We start from the raw sequence: 16,817 nt of genomic DNA, 5'->3' as shown, positions 1-16,817 counted from the left end.
AGAGTGGCTGGGGAAACCCAGCCAAATGGGCGGGGTATAAATAATAAATTATTATTATTAGGAGAGGAGCAGCTGCAAGGTGGGTTTTCGCCCTCTTCCATCAAAGACAGCCTGCCCCAGAGCTCAGACCCTATGGGGATGGGGGTTGTTTGGGTGACCCCCACTGCTGCTGGAAGGGCCAGCCAAGGCTAAGAGGTCAGCCCCCCGGAGGGTGGGAGGGAGGGGGGGAAGTGCCGTGGGTCTGGTTCTGTCAGCCATGCCATGCAGGGGGCAAGTGGGCGAGCGGCAGGGATTGCTGATAACGCCAGAGATACCGAGTGGCACCTATTCTGCAGGCCTCACCTTTTATTTATTTGCAGCAAGTGACCTTGAGGCAACTTGCAAGCATGAAAGAGTGCAATTCTAAAAATGGCCAGCAAGACAAAAGCATCAGATATATATAGATATAAAAGCAGCAGCTGAGAGCAGGAGGGAAGGTGGATGCAAAGCTCTCCACTGTGCTTTGCTTGGGGGGCCAGAACAGAGGGAGCCTGGGAGGGGGGCTGGAATGAGGGGGGGTTCTCAAGGGCAGGGTCTTGGGTGCTTCTGTGCTTGCTAGCTCAGACTGTGGATCACAGAATCATAGAATTGTTGAATTGGAAGGGATCCTGAGGGTCATCCAGTCCAACCCCTGCAATGCAGGAATCTCAGCTCAAGCCTCCCAGCCTCTGCTTGAAAGCCTCCATGGAAGGAGAGTCCCCCTCCCTGAGGAGACTGTTCCCCAGTCTGGGGCAGCTCTCGGGCGCAAGAGCAGCCTTACAGCAGGTCCGGTCAGGAGACAAAGGACCCAGACTGGCCTCACAAACAGGCCAGGGTCCGCCTCTAGCTCTGCTGAAACAGCACTTGGGGGGGGGAATCAGTGGTGGGGCAGGGAATAGAAAAGGTTCCTTGACACTGCCAGCCCTTTCCCCAGAACCTCTTCCTCCCAGACCACCTTCAAAGGACAAAACACACAAACGCATACCATAACAACAAGAGCTCCCTCTCTCACACACACTTTAAAAGACCACAGCTTGTGTAATCAACCCAAGGCCTGCTTGAAGAGGGACGTTTCCACCTGGGGCCCAAAGGTGTCTTGTGAAGGCACCTGCAAATGGGGAGCCACCGCAGAAAAGGACCTGCTCTTGTCTTGCCACCCCCTTGATCTCTCGCGGAGGAGACACACCAAGAAGGGCCTTGGATGGGGAAGGCAGAGTCCAAGGGAGCCTCAAAGGCCAGCCAAGGATCCAGGAGGACCCTATGCTATGTCCCCACTCCTCCCCAGGGACCCCATCAAGAGCAGGCCGTGTCCCAGCTGCCTGCCCTCGGGACCTCCGTCTTGTCTGGATGGAGCTTCCCTTGCTTGGTTCTCATCCAGTCGGTTCTTGAGTCCAGCACAACCCCTGGCAGGGAGAAGATGAAAAGGTCAAGGACCCAGTCAGAGGCAACGATGGGGTTGCGCCACTCATCTCGCTTTCAGGCCAGGGAGGAGATACTGCAAAACACTGATCTGTCTGCCGTGGGGTGGGGGCAGCAGAGAAACAGCAACCCCAGATTCCTCCCCCATCCTGTGGGCCTGGTGACCAGGGGCCTGTCTGGGGGCGTAGCACTTCCAAGCAAGGGCCTCTCCTGGAGATCTCAGAGCCTGGGCAGCTTCCACAGGAGGCAATTGGATCCTTCAGACACGTTGGGCTTTCTAGATGAAAGCCAGCCCTTTGGGTTGCGCCCAGAGCTGTTCTAGCAAGACCCATGTGCTCCCTCTAACCGGTCCTGGTCAGCAATCTGGCTGCAGCACTTTGGGCCAGCGAGATTTTCTGAGCCCTGGCAGGAGGGCACCCAGCAAAGCTGAAAGGCGGGAGATTTCAGGCCACTGTGGGATTTGCTGCCACAAGATGCAGTGGCGATCACCAGCCCCGATGTTTTTAAAGCAGCACCAAGTAGGTACTTCAAGGACTCCGGATTCCATGTGCCCTTGGGGCGCACACACACCTGCTCATTTGCAGTGTTTGGGTCTTTTCAGTCATTAGGGAAATTCGGAGGGTTCCTTCCTTGGAGCAGACAGCCAAAAACCTCTAAGGAAAGAGGAGTCGGGTACACAGGGTAGGCTGAAGAGAGATTTCTTCATCATTAAGACAGCGCTGAATGGTCAACCACAAGGCTGTTGCCACAATCATGGTCTGACCACAGTACATGCCCTCAGGCTTTTATATGCTACTCCTCTATCAGGTAAATACATGCAATCCTTGCGCCCATATCATTTTTGCAATATTATTGGCTAAAGCAATGCGTAAGCAGCTCACAGACACACTACCTGGCCTTCCAATTGGGCACACCATGTTTGGAATTGTTTTCTGCTTAGAAACTCCTGTTACCTTATTAAGGTGTCATCCTCAAATCATTCCTTTTCAGCAGGTTTGGGCTTGTTACCATTCTGACTCCTAAGCATAGGCAGTAATTTCAGCTTTAACTACTTCTATATACGTCTTCTATATACTTCTATATATGATATTCTGATCAAATTTGCAGATGACACCAAACTGGGAGGGGTGGCTAACACCCCAGAGGACAGGCTCACACTTCAAAACGACCTTGACAGATTAGAGAACTGGGCCAAAACAAACAAGATGAATTTTAATAGGGAGAAATGTAAAGTATTGCACTTGGGCAAAAAAAAATGAGAGGCACAAATACAAGATGGGGGACACCTGGCTTGAGAGCAGTACATGTGAAAAGGATCTAGGAGTCTTGGTGGACCACAAACTTGACATGAGCCAACAGTGTGACGCGGCAGCTAAAAAAGCCAATGCAGTTCTGGGCTGCATCAATAGGAGTATAGCATCTAGATCAAGGGAGGTAATAGTGCCACTGTATTCTGCTCTGGTCAGACACGTTCCAGTTTGTCAGTGTCCTTCTTGAATTGTGGTGCCCAGAACTGGACACAGTACTCCAGGTGAGGTCTGACCAGAGCAGAATACAGTGGCACTATTACTTCCCTTGATCTAGATGCTATACTCCTATTCATGCAGCCCAGAATTGCATTGGCTTTTTTAGCTGCCGCGTCACACTGTTGGCTCATGTCAAGTTTGTGGTCAAGCCTGGAGGTGACCATTGCATGGATCACTGTGACAAGGTCAGGGCGGGAAAGGTAAGGGACTAACTGCTTGATGCGGCGAAGGTGGAAAAATGTTGCCCTGGCCGTTGCTGTAACTAACCATGGAAAGGGAGGAGTCAAGGATTACACCCAAACTCTTAACGGAAGGCAATGGCACTAATTGGGCCCCCGCAAGAGAAGGGAGTTGGTCCCTCATCCCCATGCCATCCCGACCCAGCCATAAGACCTCTGTCTTCGAAGGATTTAGTTTCAATCGGCTCCCACGAAACCATCCAGCCACAGCTTCCAAGCATCTGGTCAGTGTGTTCGGGGCCGAGTCGATGTGGCCATCCATCAGCAGATAGAGCTGAGTGTCATCAGCATATTGGTGACAGCCCAGCCCAAAGCTCCGGATAATCTGGGCAAGGGGGCACATAAAGATGTTAAAAAGCATTGGGGAGAAGATTGCGCCCTGCGGCACTCCACACACCAAGGAATGGTGCGACGACATTTCCCTCCCTAGTGCCACCCTCTGTCCCCGACCAGAGATAAAAGAGCACAGCCATTTACGGGCTATGCCCTGTATTCCCACATCTGCGAGGCGGTGGTCCAGAAGATCATGATCAACCATGTCAAAGGCTGCTGACAAATCTAAAAGGATCAGCAGCCCTGACCCGCCTCGATCCAGTTGTCTACGGAGATCATCTGTTAGGGCAACCAGAGCCGTCTCTGTTTTTATAACAATAACATTATACACATATTTCTAACACAGTTTAGTAAAAAGGCAAATGACATAATGGCATGGTAAATATAATGGATGAAGAAAATGGATAGAGAAAAGTTTCTATCTCTCCTGTAACGTAAGACACCCCATGAAGCTGAACAATGCAAGATTCAAAATCTAATAAGAAAGGACTTATTGGTTCATCTATGGAACTCCCTCCCAAAGGAGACAGCCCAGCTTTGAAGTTCACGGAGGAGCGAGCAGCCACAATGGCTGGAAACGGCAGCAGGGGAGGCTTGCTCTTGGGCTCAGATCCTGTCTGCAGGCCTGCCCCTCTGGCCCGATCCAGCTGCTGCTGCAGGGTCTCCTGGTGCCCTTAGGCAACAATAACTATTTATACCCTGCACTCTGGGCGGCTCCCAATAAAACATTAAAAACACGATAAAACATCAGGTATTTTCTAAAAGTCAGGTAGTTGTTTATTTCCTTGATGTCTGATGGGAAGGCGTTCCACAGGGCGGGCGCCACCACTGAGAAGGCCCTCGGCGCTGGACCTCAGTGTCCGGGCTGAACAATGGAGGTGGAAATGCTCCTTCAGGGATCCTGGGCCAAGGCTGCTTAGGGTTTAGGTTCAACGTATGAGCATCAGGGGGGCACCCAAAGGTCCCTTCTCCCAAGGGCAGAGCGGCGGCTTCCCGACCAACAGAAACTCGCCAGGGGAACCTTCTCCTGTGTCTCCCCCTGTTGAACTTCTGCCTGTCGAGAGGCTGCTCTTTCTCCTTGGGCCAGAGTGTTCTGTGCCAGGCGGTCGACGGACAGAGATGATGATGATGATGATGATAATAGTAATAAAATACGACTTAAGCAGCCACTCTGGGCGGCTTCCAAGAAAAGAGTAAGAAGACATTCAAACACCCGCCCTGAAAGACTTCCCTAATCCAGGCCTCCGGGGAGAGGCGCCTGGCCCTCTGGCTCCCCGGGAAACTCGGACGCCGCGTCTCCGCCAAGCTGGCAGCCCTGCCCGGCCCCCTCCGCTTCCGTACAACAGGATGGCGGCCTCCACGAAGCGGGAAGAACACAGAGCATGCGCAGAGGCCCAGAAGCGGCGCCGAAGGAAGGAGGGCGACCGCGGCCGAGTAGGGCGCGGGGCGCATGCGCGAGCGCCTCAGAGCCGAGGAACTCGTTCCCGCGGCATGGAGGGAACTGGCCGGCCGGGCCTTCCTTCCCGCCTCCGGCGACGCGGCGCGCTCCTCGGGGCCGCGGGGGGCCTCTCCCCCTAAGGCAAGGCGGGGCGGGGCGGGGCGGGGCCTGCCGAGCCCAACGGCTCCCTCGGATTCAAATCGCGGGCGGGCGACGGCGGTCACGTGGCCGGAAGAGGGACTCCGTACGGCAAGATGGCGGCGCCCCGAGGCCCCGGCGAGGCCTCCCGTGCGGGGCGGGAAGGCGAGGGGCCGGGGGCCGGGGGGCCCCGCGGGGACAAGGGCGAAGCGCCCGACGCTGGGCCGCAGCAGGGCCGCCCGGCGCCGGAGAGGGAGCGCGGGAAAGCCGGCTCCTCGCCGTACGGCAAGATGGCGGGAAAGGCGGGAACTTCCGGTCCTGCGCAGTGGGCCGGGAGGAAGGGAGGCATTTCTTCGGGGCTGGCCGCGGAGGAGGCAAGGGAACCGAAAGCGAAGCCGGGGGGGGGGGCGGCGAGAGAGGGGGGCCCTCGGGGCCGGGCCTGCTCTCTGGCCTTGGTTCTTGGGCCAGGTGGGCGGGGAGGAGGGAGGAGGGTCCTCCTGTTGTTGGGAGGGGGAGGGGGGTCTGGGGCCCCCTTGGCCGTGGGGGGGGGAGGGGAGACCCCCCAAAAAGAACAGCCTAGGGTGGTATTTCTAGCAGGTGAATGACTTCCCCTTTGCTCCCCGCAGTTGTTGGAAGGGGGGTCTGGGGCCCCCTTGGCCGTGGGGGGGGGAGGGGAGACCCCCAAAAAAGAACGGCCTAGGGTGGTATTTCTGGCAGGCGAATGACTTCCCCTTTGCTCCCCGCAGTTGTTGGAAGGGGGGTCTGGGGCCCCCTTGGCGCCTGGGGGGGGGAGGGGAGACCCCCAAAAGAACGGCCTAGGGTGGTATTTCTAGCAGGTGAATGACTTCCCCTTTGCTCCCCGCAGTTGTTGGAAGGGGGGTCTGGGGCCCCCTTGGCCGTGGGGGGGGGAGGGGAGACCCCCCAAAAGAACAGCCTAGGGTGGTATTTCTGGCAGGCGAATGACTTCCTCTCTGCTCCCCCCCGCAGGTGACGCCCGAGGGTGCTCTGCCCGCCCCTCCGCCTGGGCCCCTCCTGCCGCTGACCCCCCACCTGCCGGCGCCGCCATGGCCTCCCCCAGCGGCAGCATCATCATCCTGGATGAAGACGAGGAGCCCCCCGCCCCGCAGCCCTCCAGCAGGGAAGCCCCCCTGGCGGCCCAGCAGCCTCCCTCCCAGGCCCCCGCCGCCGGCCGAGCAGGGCAGAAAGCCCCCGCCCCCGGGAAGGACCCGGCCAGCCTCAAGGCCGAGAACGAGCGGCTCTTTGCGGAGGTGAGTCCTGGAGACCGGCGCAGTCCAAAGGGGGGGCGGGGGGACCCCGAGACCCTCTTCTCCGCCTGGGGATGGAGCAGGGGGGAATCTTCTCTCTGGCTGGGCTTCCTGATCCTAGTCTTTTCTCGGCTGGGCTTAGGAACTCAGAACTGCTTTTTGGTGGAGAGGGGGCCATGCCCTGGGCGGTGGGATGGGGGGGGTGGCCTTTCCTCTTCCGTCAGGAGTTGGGGGGCTGGTCTGCCTGGGCTGAAGCCGCAGGGGATGTGTGTCTGCAGGTTGGCATTCCATCGTGGGCAGCAGGGCACCCACCCAGCCTCCGGCATCCTTAGGGTGGTCCTTGCTAGCCATGTTGCAGTTGTCACAGAACGCCTCTTCTGCATTTGTCAGAAACTGGTCTTATAGTAGCGTCGGCTCTGGAATTCCCCGTCTGTTGATGTCGGGAGTGGTGTGTTTGCTGGGCACTTTTCAGCTCCTGCTCAAAAAATTTCTGTGCAGGTGAACCTGCCCAGACATTTAGAAACGCGTTGTTGTTATTATTCACAAATTTTGTTGCCAAAAGGTGCCTAGATGTTTTGCTGTGGCGACTGTAATCTGGGTTTAAGGTGGCATTTGGGGATTTGCTAATATTCTGTATATGAGCTTTTAACACTGTGGCAAGGCCTCAGCGGGCAGCTCTCCAAAGCTTCTCCCCTCTCTGGGCCTAGAGCATGAGTTGGCAAACCAGGGTTTGTGGGCCGGATCAGGCCCAGTTGCCTTCGAGATCCAGGCAGCCGGCATAGCGTGCACGCGATGTTTTTTGTGACTCGTCCAGGCTTGGGGGTCAAAAGTGAGGTGGGCGGCTGCTTGAAACAAGCCCCTTTTTTGTCCATCGTGCGTGCGCGCTGCAATCTTTTCTTCCAGGGTGGGGAAGAGGGACAAGGATCCAAGAATGGCGCGCTTACCTCAGCCCCCCACCCTGCCTTATGAGAGAAACAACAACTGTCAATGCATAAAATGCAAAGGAAGCAGTGTGGGTGTGTGAGGGGAAACCCCTCCCCCCGCAAATCACATTTGGGTAACATTGGGGTTGGTTCAAATAAGAGTTTTTGCCAAAAATGCGGGTCATAATCATGGCAACATATAGTCCGGCCCCCCACAAGGTCTGAGGGACAGTGGACTGGCCCCCTGCTGAAAAAGTTTGCTGACCCTGGCCTAGAGCCCAGCATCCCAAAGTCTGCAATTAAGCAGAGTGTGAAAGGGAGCCAGTCAGCATATAGGTAAAAAGGTAAAGGCCCCCAGGACGGTGAAGTTCAGTCCAAAGCGACTCTGGGGTGCAGCGTTCATCTCACTTTCAGGCCAAGGGAGCCGCCGTTGGTCCACAGACAGCTTTCCGGGTCAGGTGGCCAGCAGGGGAAATGAAACCGGGTGCCTCCTCTGCCAAGCATGTTCTGGGGGTAGCTGACTCTCCTTCCTTGGAGGTTTCTAAGCAGGGGTTGGGCAGCCGCCTGTCCTGGATGCTCCAGCTGAGATCACTGCATTGCCGGGGGCTGGACTAGATGACCATTCTGTGACTTGGAAGCTGCCCCCCCCCCCGGTGTCTTGTGTTCAGGTTGGGCGCGACCTTTGGCTGGCCGTTGGCTGGCAGAGGGTGGATGCGCCACGGACAAGGCCTCCTCCGTTGTGCAGTGCCTCCGCCTTCTCTCAAAGCCACGCTGGAAGTCTTCCAGGGGCGTTGCAGGCTCCTCTGTGCAGGGCCTGTCAAAAGGCTGCCGCTCCCTGGCAGGCCCCGTCCGCAATGCGCTTGGTTTCCTTCTCTTCCAACGTGCCTGAGACCTCGCCTGAAGATCACAAAACTCAGGCAGCTTTGTAGGAGGGAGTACGGGTGGCCTTGCCTGCCTCCTGTGGGAGGGAGTTCCACAGTTGAACAGTGTGCTGCGCAGATAAAGTCCTTTCTTTGATCTGCCCCGAATCTCCCGACATCCGGCTTCCTTGGAGGTCGGGTTCGAGTGTTGAGAGAGAGAGAGAAGAAACGTTTTCTCTCCCTGCTTCCTCCATTGTGCTGCCTTTTCTGCTACCAGAAAGCCCCAGGCGCAGGAGAGGATTGCCTTTCCAAGTGGCCCCTCTCTTGGCCAGTTCCAGGGGGCCCCTCCGTGGGTGCAGGCTTCGGTCGGAGGGTGGGTGGGCTCCCTGCGCCCCTGACCCTCTCCCCTCCTTTCTCCGCAGTTTGTGGCCTTCTGCTCCTTGCACACGGCCGACCACCCGGAGGTGCTCCCCTACCTGATGGGGCGGCACCAGAAGGCAGCGCCCGCCTTCCTCTCCTCGGTGGAGTTCCGCAACGTCCTGGGCCGCTGCCTGGCGCGGGTGCAGGCGCGCAGCACCAAGGTCTACGTCTACATCAACGAGCTCTGCACCGTCTTCCGGGCCCACAGCCAGAAGAAGAAGCTGCCCCTGCCGGCTCCAGAGCCGGAGGCCCCCGGGCCCAGCGCCGCCCCTGCCGGCCCCGTGAACGCTCCGGGCCCTGCGGCCAAGGCTCCGGGCGAGGGCTCCAAGCGGCAGATCCGCTACCTGGAGGACCTGCTGCGGCTCCACGAGGTGGAGATCCGGAAGCTGCAGGAGCGGGAGCTGGACCTGGAGGAGCTGGACAGCGAGGACTCGACGTACCTGCAGGAGAGCCGGCTGAAGCGGCGCATGGTGCGCATCTTCCAGCGCCTCTGCCAGCTGAAGGACTGCAGCAGCCTGACGGGGCGCGTCATCGAGCAGCGCATCCCCTACCGCGGCACCCGCTACCCGGAGGTCAACCGGCGCATCGAGCGCCTCATCAACCGCCCCGAGGCCTTTCCCGACTACGCCGACATCCTCAAGGCCGTCCAGAAGGCCAGCACCCGCCACAGCCTGGGCCTGCCCAAGCGCCAGATGGAGAGCATGGCGGCCGAGGCCTTCCGCGAGGTGGGCAACCACCTCCAGGAGCGCCGCCACCTGGACCTCGTCTACAACTTCGGCAGCCACCTCACCGACCAGTACCGGCCCAGTGAGCGCCCGGGGGCACTGGCGGGAGGCGGGGGGGCGCAGGGGGCACAACAGGCCGGTCGCCATGTTCCCCGGCCTGTTAGAACACACACAGGTGCCTCAGTTCAGACAAAGGCACACATAATAAAAATAGCGGGGAAATGGAAATTCCCCTCCGGGGGGGGGGGGAGTTGGCCATCATTCCCGTAGGGCTTTAAATATGTTTCAAAGTTCAGAAACATGCACACACCATGGAAATAGTGGGAATTGTTGGAAATTTCCCTTGGAGGAAGCCATTCTGAGGGAAACGGCCATCGAATGCACAAACGAAACAAGGGGCGGGAGATCTTGGCGGTTCCCTCAGAGGAGGCCATTTTGAGGGGGGATTGTGGGACTCCTGCCCACGGCCATCCCATCGCCTTTCTGCTTAAAAGCCGGGCGAACGGACCCATTGGGGCACCTGAGCGTATTTCAGATTGTCCGACTCTTACAAAGCTCCAGGCCCGGCAGGGGCTCGGGGGGGGGGTTTCTTGGCATTGTGGAGCTTTGCAGGACCCGGGGGTCATCCGTCCCAACCCGCTGCAACGCCCGGCCCATCTCTTCCCCTGCAGATTCGGACCCGGCCTTGTCGGACCCTGAGCTGGCCCGGCGCCTGCGCCAGAACCGAGAGAAGGCCCTGCAGCGCCTGGAGGAAGTCACCTCCCGGTTTGCGCAGCTGCAGGACCGGAGTGAGGACGAGGGGCAGCGGCGCCGGAGGGAATCGCGGGGCGGCAGCGCTGGCAGAGACGGGCCCGGGCCCAGCGATGCCCCCGGGCGCCAGCAGGGGGAGCCAGCCTCTCCCCAGGAGGTGAGGGGGCTTGGCGCGGAAAAGATGGAGCCCCTCGCAGCAGAGGGGGCTCTTTCTGGGCGGGGGCCTTTCCTCACCTGCCTCCTTTGAAAGGACCCCCTCTCTCTCGCTGGGCTGGGTTCAAGGTCCTCAGCGTCGATTCACAAAGGCCGGCGCCTGAACCCTTCCAGCCCATCTGGGCCCGCCTGCAAGAGCATCACTGGCCATTCCCTAAGTCAGCCAGACAACACTCGGAAGCAGAGCCTTTTATGTCAATCAACAAAGAATAATTATAATTGTAATAATAAAGTGTTGATGGCCCAGCCCTGTGGAACTCCCTGTCCCTGGAGATTCAGCAGGCATCTTAATTAAGGATACCAGTTTCCTGCAATAGATTTGTGACTGTAACACTCCCCCCCCCCATGTAATGTTCGTTGAGTTTTCAAATTTTTACAAGCTAACTTCAGATTATATAGAGAGATTGTTTTGCGTATTGACTTCCCAGCACCTAGTCTTTTTGTTCAAACTCTTTTCTACTGCATTATATTTCAATTTCTCATCTATTACCAACCTCTCTAGTACAGTTCCTTTATCGTTTTTCTTCCACTAGCCCTACCTCAAATCCTGCCTGTGATTTCATTTGTTTGCAGTGCTTTTCCAGACATTAAAAAAGGGCCTCCATTCTGCTACAAAAAGTTAATTATCTTTCTCTCTTAATATTGCTGCCAGTAATAATAATAATAATAATTTTTATTTATATCCCGCCCTCCCCAGCCGAAGCCGGGCTCAGGGCGGCTAACAACAATAAAACAGTATAAAAGTATAGCATAAACAACACTCTAAAATCATTCATTATAAAATTAATTAATTCAGGCCACTGGCAGGTAGCTCTTCTTGATGATCAGGCATCACACGTAGATCCCCGACGGCTCTGATATTTTCTTTATGCCCATGCATGCTTAACGTAGTAAATGAATAAATGCATTTTTTGTGCATTGCAAGGGGGTAGACTAGATGGCCCCTGGGGTCCCTCCTGTGAGGGTGGATCCAGGGGTGGGCTGGGAGGGGCTCTTTCTTCCTGCAGGCGGGGGCCTGGGCAGCTGCTGCTGCTGCTGCTGCTGCTTTGAGACCCCCCTCCTTAGAGGGGAAGGGTCTCTCTGGGGCGGCTTGCTCTGGGCCCCGTTCTGGGATCTTGATGGGGCGCAGCGCTTTGTCCATCCCTGGCATTGTCAGGATCAGAGGGTGACCCTCGTTGTCTCTCTTCCCTAGGGCAGCCCCGGCCGGAGCGTGGCCAGTGCAGGGGCGGAGGAGGAAGAGGAGGACGAGGAAGAAGAGGAGGAGGAAGAGTCTTCGTCAGAGTCGGACATAGAAGCCGAGCTGCAGAAGAGCCTGGAGGAGGAAGAGGAGGAGGAGGAGGAGGAGGAAGGGGCTGCTCCAGGTAGGCTGGGGTGGCATCAGAAGGGACCCCCCCCCCCACTTTCTGAAGGAGTCTGTCCCTCCTTTGGAAGGGGGTGGTTTCTAAGCAGAGGCTGGGAGGCCGTCTGTCACAGGACTCGAACCCGCCACCCTAAGAGTCTCAGGCTCTCTCGGCTGTGCGGATGCTTTGGCTGAGTTTCATGACCCTGGGGGCCCACCCAGAGGGGCCTTTTGTGCTGGGGGTCCTGCCATTTCACACACAAGCAGAAAGAGAAAAAACAAAGGAGCGCAGAGTCCGGAATCGAGCTACGCGTGCTCTTGTGGATTAGATCAGGGGGCGGCAAACTACAGCCCGGGGGCCAGATGCGGCCCACCGGGCTCGTAAATCCAGCCTGCGGACCCTGCCGCCCACCCAGTCAGTTCCCGCGCTAAGCCGGCATGGCGCGCAGGGACTGACTTCTGCGACGCTGGCACGGCTTTGGATTGGCAGCAGGAAGCTCCTGCAGCCATTCTGAAGCCGTGGACATCTCTGGGTGACACCTCCCTCCTTCCTGCTGAGGCGGCCGCGTATGGCCAAGAGCCGAGCAGGAGGAGGAAGGGGAGGCTGCCTCTGCCGCCCAGGCCAGCTGCATGGGCTCTGCGCCCCGTGGAACCCGGCCGAGGCAGAGGACGACAACGAGGCGGCGGCCGGAGGGTGGCTGTTTGTGGGATGGTGAAGGGGCAGCTGAATGCATGTCGTGTGATCAGGGCTGCCTTCAGATGTCTTCTAAAAGTCAGGTGGTTGTTTATTTCCTTGACATCTGCTGGGAGGGTGTTCCACAAGGCAGGGGCCACCACCGAGAAAGCCCTCTGCCTGGTTCCCTGTAACTTGGCTTCTTGCAGGGAGGGAACCACCAGAAGGCCCTCGGCGCTGGACCTCAGTGTCCGGCCTGGACGATGAGGGTGGAAATGCTCCTTCAGGTATACTGGGCCAAGGCTGTTTTCTGGTATTAAATTGAATGAATTTGGTTTGATTTGTAGTAATTTGGTAAATCAATAAAAATAATTGGCCAAATGATAAAACAACATGGCCCTGCTGTCCCTCCCAGATGATGACCCCCGCGTCCAGGAAGTGGAAGCCGACCAGCACATGGACTTGGAGGCCCCTGAGCTGGTGCCGTCCTCCTCGGAGGAGGAAGAGCCGGAGGAAGAGGACGAGGAAGAGCACAGCCCGGAGGGGCGCCAAGGAGAGGAACGTGGACAGCGCGTGGGGCAGGCCCCTGCAGACCCCCCTCCTGCCGTGGGCACCTCACCCTCCCAGCAGTTCCTCCTGGAGATTGAGGAGGCCCTGACGCTGGAGGCGGGCGAGACGCCGCCCCCCACCCCCTCCCCCCCGCACCAGACCCAGGGGGGCAGGGGGGCCTCGCCCGTCTTCCGGTCGCGCCAGAAGCCGCCCCATCCCCAGAGGCCCCCGGCCAAGCGCAGCCAAGCTCAGGACAACGGGGGGCCCCTGCGTGGGGTGAACGGGCAGCCCCCCAGCAAGCGGAGCAGGCGGGAGTCCAACAGGTGAGCGGAGGGGCAGGGAGGGGGTAAGGGGGAGAGGAGACTCCATGGGCCCTTGGCTGTCCCTTCCAAGTGCAGTTCTGTGATTGCAAGGGGGCTGAGGGTTCCAGGCTGGCCCAGAAGGAATCTATAGGTCCTGCCCCGAACCTGCCTGGTTGCTGAGCCCTCAGAGGGAGAGCCTCTTTTAAGAAAGGCTAACTTATCTACTTTCCTTCGTCCAAAGAGCACAGGGCGCTGGACAAGATAAAAGGCAAACGCAGAACATAATGACCAAAAGCACAATACCAGTCGCTGACCCATTGGCGCCCAAGGCCCGGTTTTTGCCTTTTCTTTCTTCAATATGTCCGGCAAACACAGTAAATTGCAGAGATGTTTCATCTGCACATTTTTAAAAATTCCGCCTCTGGGTCTTTTCTGCAACTGCTCTCAGAGTGCAGGATTGCCTGGCCAGAGAGGCTTCTTCCTTGCTGTCCCACCAGAAGATTTATTATTATTATTGTTGTTGTTGTTATTTTATTATACACTGTCCTATACCCTGAGGTTTCAGGGCGTTTCACAGAATAAAATCAAAATATTGAACCACAAAATACATAAAATAAAAACAACATAGCAAATCCCCCCCTGCCAAAAACCACCTTTTAAAAGGGAATAGGATCCTCACAACATTCAAAGTAAGACAATTAACAAACCTGGACAGGAGCCGCGTTTTATTACTATTGTTGTTGTTATTATTACGGCCTTACTTTCCTGGCAGGTGCAAAGGCAACCGGCCGCTAGTCTGCTGTCGGGGGAAACCAGATACTGATTTCTGCTTTGAAATGTGCTCTGACTCTTGGTGTGATCTTTTGGCCTAGTCCAGAGGGAGCTGGACTCTCCCTCCTTGGCGGTTTTTAAGCAGAGGTTGGGATGAGCCAGGCGTTCTTTGGACAAGTCCAGATCAAATCCCAAATGGCATTTCCCAAAGTTTTGCCCAAAAGCAGAGTAAGTTTCCTGCTGACTCTCAGCGTTGTCCTGGCCAGACACCATTTGTGGGTCTCCCGTGGGGGCTGCTGCTTCTTGGGGTGGCCAGATCGGGAGTAGCCCAGGCCCTGAGATGTCCAGGCCCAGACCCCTTCCCCAGGGACGTCGTGGAGTCCCTGAGAGCTGGCTGTGGCCTTCCCAAAGCAAGGGAGGATTGGACTCTGATTATTAAAATACACACAAGGCTTGACTGGCAAGATTCTGGGAGGAGGTGCCAATAACAATAATTCTCCTCTGTCCACCCCTTGGCCCAGGTCGTTTTATTCACAAAAGAACTTTTTACACAGTGTTCGTAAGAACCAATCAGATTTCCTCTGAGCATTTCAAAAAAACCCACGTGAGAACAAAGTTAAAGTTCAAACTACAAAGAAACTACCATATTTTTTGCACCATAACACTCACTTTTTTCCTCCTAAAAAGTAAGGGGAAATGTCTGTGCGTGTTAGGGAGGGAATGCCTATGGGTGGCATGCCTACGGATTTTCCTCCTCTAAAAACTATGTGTGTGTTATGGTCGAGTGCGTGTTATAGAGCGAAAAATACGGTATTTCCTACTTGGGCATGCATCGTAGTCCAGAGTAAATAAAATAGGAATAAAAGGAGGAATGCATTCAGCAAAACCCCGGAGGTCATAAACAGGAGAGACAGGACGGCAGTATTTACCAGCTCCTTGTGAACTCTCTTCCTGGCCTTTAAGATCTCTCTAAAGATTAAACTACATGAAAGTAGCCTGCTATCTTTATGTGCGGAGGATGCCTGGTGAAGCCAGTGGCCTGTGTGCCTGTCGGGCGTAGAGAAAGCAAATGGCGGAGGGGGAGAGGCCTGGGGGATTCCATCAGAAACGACTGTCAAGGAATCAGACCCAGTCAACGCAATGCGTTCATCGCGGACACAATGGCTTGCTCCATATTTCATAATTCCTCCTGGCAATCCCACCTGACCCCCCTCACTGGTCATGGAATCAGAGAAGGGTGGACTTGGAGGGACCCTGAGGGTCATCTAGCCCAACCCCCTCAAGGGTCCCTGTCAGGGGGGGCTCCCAACCTCCGCTTGGAAACGGTCAGAGGTGCTTGAGGGGCGATTCCTTCAGGGCAGGCGAAATGGGCTGGGTGACCCCTCGGGGTCCCTTCTCCAACTCTGAGAAACGCTCAGGCTGTGCAAGCGCCCCCTCAATGTCTGTTTCTTCTCTGGCAGCTGCATTGAGGTGCCCAGCACTGGCTCGGAGGAGGAGGAGGAGGAGGAGGAGCAAGACAAGGACGGAGAGGGGCGCCTCAGCCCGGCCCCCGTGGCCGACTCCACCTGCGCCGACTCCCCAGGCCTGGGGCTGGTCAGCAGCTCCCAGGGCAGCCCCCAGCCGCAGAATCGGGGCCGCCTCCTTGCAGCCATCTGGAAGGTACTAAATGGGGGGGGGGGTGGATTTGCCCCAGGCCCAAGAGCCCCGATGGGGAGCCCCACATTGCCTCTTCCTTCCTCTCCCAGCACCAGCCCTGGGGGAGCTCCTGCTTCTTCCCCTGGGAGTCAGCGCCTGAGCAGAGCCTCCTGGATTGGGCAGGTGGCCGCTCCAGCCTCCCCTCCTCTTAGTGGCCAAATACGCCTAGGTGTCTCCTTTTCAATTCACCCAGCTGGTTGGCTGTGCCTGCCTCTTGTGGCAGGGAGTTCCACACGTCAACTGAGGAGGACCTTCTTTTGCCCGCCTCAAATCTCCCCGTGTTGAGCTTCTTTGGATGCCCGTGAGTTCCAGCCGCGACGTGAGAGGAAGAAAAACTTCTCTCTTCACGCCAGAAGAGTTTTCCTAAACTTTGCCCCCCGCCTCTCAGCTGGTCTGCCTCAGGGAGGGAGGGGGTGCAGCCGGGTGGGGCAGCCGGGGGCCTTTGGGTGCTGCTCTGGGGAGGGAGGGGGGTGCAGGGCACCGGTTTCCTCCTCTTCTGACCCCCCTCTCCCCCCACCCCCGCAGGCCAGCGTGGCGACCCAGTGCGACCCGGAGGAGATCATCGTCCTGTCAGACTCGGATTAGCCCCTCGCCACAATCTGGCACAGACTTTGGGGGGTGGGGAGCAGAAGGACAGCTGGAAGCCCCCCCTAAAAAATCTTGGCTTGCTGGAAGATGGTGACTCTGCCTTCATGGACTCTCAGGGGTGGGGGTGGGGCTTCTGCGTGATACATGGGGGGGCAGGGGGACGAAGGGCGGGACTGCCGTGTTTGTATTCTTCTGGGGGGGGTGGGGGGTGTATTGATGTTCTGTCCGTTTGGGAGCTCATTTTGCAAAAAAAAGAAAAAGCGGGGGAATTAAAAATAGGCAAATATTTTTCTGTAGGCTGCTGTGAGTGTGAGTTCTGTTAAAGGGAGACAGGGGTGGTTTGGGGGGAGCACATGGGGCGGGGAGGTTTGTTCCCTGTTTCTGTGCTTTCCATTGAGGGTTTTTTGTGCTTTTATATTTTGTTGGGAGCAGCCTAGAGTGGCCAGGACAACTCGTGTCAGATGGGTGGCCTAAATTAGAAAACTTATTTTTATTTTATTTTATACACACACACATATAAAATGTTGTTATTATTTCTCTCCCCCCCCCCCAAGTGGGAGTGGGGAGTGGGTTTAGCCCCTTACTTTGGTGACGAAAGGCAGCTTATAATCCTGCTCTACTCCAGGGACTCAG

At 56.9% G+C, this 16,817-nt stretch overlaps 2 protein-coding genes across 2 annotated transcripts in view; one reads left to right on the top strand and one right to left on the bottom strand.

Annotated features, from left to right (window-relative positions):
• CUTA (cutA divalent cation tolerance homolog) overlaps window positions 1-3,537 on the bottom strand; it is a 94,073-nt gene extending 90,536 nt beyond the window's left edge. Inside the window, exon 1 of the mRNA XM_082211460.1 lies at window positions 3,533-3,537. The gene's annotated coding sequence lies outside the window, so the exon portion shown is untranslated. The remainder of the gene's footprint in view (window positions 1-3,532) is intronic.
• A 2,616-nt stretch (window positions 3,538-6,153) lies between these two features.
• DAXX (death domain associated protein) lies at window positions 6,154-16,303 on the top strand. The gene is made up of 7 exons (XM_082213695.1): window positions 6,154-6,379; window positions 8,582-9,386; window positions 9,976-10,211; window positions 11,460-11,628; window positions 12,695-13,151; window positions 15,362-15,560; window positions 16,122-16,303. The coding sequence occupies exons 1-7, from the start codon at window positions 6,176-6,178 to the stop codon at window positions 16,179-16,181; spliced, it is 2,130 nt and encodes a 709-aa protein (XP_082069821.1). The 5' UTR covers window positions 6,154-6,175; the 3' UTR covers window positions 16,182-16,303.
• The last annotated feature ends 514 nt before the right edge of the window (window positions 16,304-16,817 follow it).

This window comes from Podarcis vaucheri (genome assembly GCF_965113315.1).
Source record: "Podarcis vaucheri genome assembly, chromosome: 2".
Classification (NCBI taxonomy): Eukaryota; Metazoa; Chordata; class Lepidosauria; order Squamata; family Lacertidae; genus Podarcis; species Podarcis vaucheri.
The sequence above is the reverse complement of the archived record's forward strand: the minus strand, read 5'-3'. Positions and strand labels throughout refer to the sequence as shown.